A 3,172-nucleotide genomic window follows, 5' to 3' on the forward strand; every position below is an offset into this window, starting at 1 on the left:
CTTATTTGGATTTAAAGTGACAGAGGCCCTAAAAAAGATTCATCTGACTAAAATCTCATTATATAAGAATGATTTTGTACAAAAAAAATGTAATGAACATCTTTTGTTTAGCCCACAGACATACCCTAACTTGTTCAAGGAAGTATAATAGGCCACCCTTAAACAAACCGTTGGGCTTAAGCTTAAAAAAATACTATATATGTAGCACAGTAAATGAGGGTGTAAAAACAAAAGAAGTTGTGTTATTTACCATGGGCTGTTTCACAGCCRTGAACTCAGACTCGGCTCTGCTGGCGTCAGATACGGAGTAGAGCACAGCGTCCTTCACAAAGATGCTAACAGCTCGACAGATGAAGGAGGTGAAGAGGTGAATGTGAATGTAATTGCGTGTGCAGTGGAGGCGCCTGGAAAGAGTTTGTGTGACAAAAAGAAAGCGTCAGAACATATTTTATCATGTTAAAGGTTAAATTCCTCATTTAAACTTGAAATTGCATAATTTTGGGTTTTCGTACTTGAAATAGCAAAGGATGGAGATCGCCACCAACAAAGATGCCAGAGAAATGGAGTAGCCAATGGTGTACATGAGGTGRAGGCGCTGAAACACCTTCTGAAAAGAAAACCAAGCATTTATTACATGTAAATCTATGTAAAAATATATATACTGGAAGGACAATGACTACTGAATGCTGTTTGTAAAGTTACACAAAATTAACAGGAATAATTTCAGTTATTTAGMCTGTCATAAGAGGAAAAAAATGGATATTAATTTTTYAAAGTCATATTTTCACCATTATTTCCTTTATAAATGTCAGTTTCAAACAACAACAATAATAATAATAATTAACTAAATATMCAGTTTTGATCTAAATATTTAGCTTGAAACCAGAAATTTAGCKAATGAAAATTCACTTATCGATAACCGGAAGTGGACTGCCTAAATAAAGTCGATTGCAGGTGCTAGTGAGTTGATTTATTCGCTTTAGTTGTTGCTCACGTCACCCTTAATAATTTTTTTTTCTCTCGACGTAAAAATATTCAKCTTAAATACGAGATACGCCGATTTAACGCCAAAACAGACGTTTAGCAAYGGATCTACAGCAACGGTGACTGCGCCAGCTCACCGTCAGTTTATAGAACACCCAGCTTTTATTTTGATAGTCCWATTCCGGTTATCGGCACGTAACTTTCCATTCTAGCTAAATATTTTGCTAGCTAGCTAAACATTTAGCTTATTTAGCTTACTAACTAAATACTTCGAATTATTAAGCTTAAATCTAAATATTTATCTTMTAGCTAAGYTAAATATTTAACTTGAAACTGTGGCACGTAAATATTTCAGTCATTGCTCGGTGAGACAAACTGAAAGAAGCCAAACAGAGCAAGTTCTTGTACTGACCTCCTCCAGGTTTCTGTGGTTGGAGGTCAGGTATCGGGTGCACTCCGTGTAGTTTGCCCATGTGCGGTTGTTACTGGGCACCAGCTCCCAGTTCCCTGTCACGTCACACTGGCGRTAAGCTCGCCCTGATTCACAGGTGCACAGGAGACAGTGACCAACACAAGACAGACAACAGAGTCCATGCAAACTGCCAGTCCTGCTATTTGTTTTTAAATCAGGCATCTGATGTTTCCTACATGTTAGGGCCATTGTAGATTTAAAAAAAAAAAAAAAAGCAAAATGTCCACCAAAAAAACTAAGAARTTTTAAGATTAATCTCTGGAATTTTCTAGAAAAATCAAGGACATTTATGAGCTCCACAAGTTGAAAATTTGCTGCAAAAAAAAAAAAAGAGAGATTAATGTGAGAGATTTTCGAGAAAAAACATGAAAATCCGTGAGTGTATAAAATTGAAAATGTTCGATTTTTGGAAAGTTTTCTCTAGAAAATATTTGAGATTAATCTAAACATTTCAGAGTTTATTTTCTAACGAATATACCACTTTTAAAACTGAGAAATTTCTTAGTTTTATCCAGTAAATTTCAGAGATTTATCTAAAATAGATTCTGAGTTTTTCTAGAACATTTTTGACTTTTTAAATTCAGAAATTTATGTTTTCTGTAGAAAATTTCTAARATTAATCTCAACATTTTTGAGTTTTTCTAGCAATTATTTGACTTTTCAAGCTGAAATTTTCCCTGTTTTTACTAGAAAGTTTCTTAGAWTAATCTCAWAATTTCTTAACTTCTTTTAGGAAATTTCCAAAATTTCTTTGTTTTTTGTATAAAATTTCTCAGAATAAGCTCAACATTTCAGWTTTTTTTCTGGCAAATTTTCAACTTTCCAACACAGAAACTTCCTTTTTATCCATTTTCACATTTCAGAGTTTTTTKATAGAAATTTCCTCCCATTTTTCTCTCAGCTGCCCCGTCGTAGTTTGTTGGTGTGTGTTTCTGCTGTGCTACCTCTGTGGTTGAAGTCATAGATGTATGCTGGACACTGCACTGAGACCAGCTGGCCCGCTCGGCTCCGGGGCCAGCAGATAATCCCATCCCACTCTGGAGAACAGTCCCCGTCTGAAAAATGATGAGAAACAGGAAGTAGCCACATTAGTATAAATAAGAAGCAGGAAAAGGTCTGATTATCTTAATGCTAATTGTTCTGGTATATCCCCATGGTACAACTGTTTTGATTTGCACATAAACAGTTTTTTATTCATCGGTCTAATATTAGACAGCAAACCGAGCTGGCAGGGCCTTTGGGGGTTACTGGGTCCTGGACTGAGAGGCTAAAATAAATTCCTGGATAATCAGTTAATCATCTTGGTCTGGTTGTAGGAGCGTTGCAGATTATCCTGCCACCCAAAATGTTTCCACCCAATTTAACGGTTGTTTTTTATGCCCCCCAGTTATTGGCAACTTGAGTAAAAATGTGCAAGAAGCCTGAAAAAGGGCAGCTGTGGCTACAATGTAGCTTAGCTAATCCCTGGTCTTCCAGCCTTTAGATTGGAAACATATATTTGTTTTACAATGTAGCTCAAATTATTTGCAGAATTATTTGATGATGTTTTTGTAAAATAGTCTAAGAAAATGCAGTTTAGGGAGCTGAAACCAGGTGCAATGCTACAAGACATGTAATTGGTTGAGCAGAAATGAGAAAAACTGGAAATTAGTGTCTAAACTTTTTGCCAAATTCATTCAACTAGAAATGCAATAATGTGTTTATTGTGATTTTTTT

The 3,172-nt window shown here is 35.6% G+C and overlaps 1 protein-coding gene across 1 annotated transcript in view; it reads right to left on the reverse strand.

The window, feature by feature from the left end:
* The window catches only part of LOC103481804 (parathyroid hormone/parathyroid hormone-related peptide receptor-like), a 17,949-nt gene that overhangs the window by 5,087 nt on the left and 9,690 nt on the right, over nt 1-3,172 (reverse strand). Inside the window, exons 3-6 of the mRNA XM_008437565.2 lie at nt 2,401-2,511; nt 1,397-1,521; nt 513-607; nt 251-404 (exon numbers count right to left, since the gene is read on the reverse strand). Coding sequence (XP_008435787.1) covers nt 251-404; nt 513-607; nt 1,397-1,521; nt 2,401-2,511 — 485 coding nt within the window. The remainder of the gene's footprint in view (nt 1-250; nt 405-512; nt 608-1,396; nt 1,522-2,400; nt 2,512-3,172) is intronic.

Source organism: Poecilia reticulata, linkage group LG19 (assembly GCF_000633615.1).
Source record: "Poecilia reticulata strain Guanapo linkage group LG19, Guppy_female_1.0+MT, whole genome shotgun sequence".
In the NCBI taxonomy this organism is placed as follows: domain Eukaryota; kingdom Metazoa; phylum Chordata; class Actinopteri; order Cyprinodontiformes; family Poeciliidae; genus Poecilia; species Poecilia reticulata.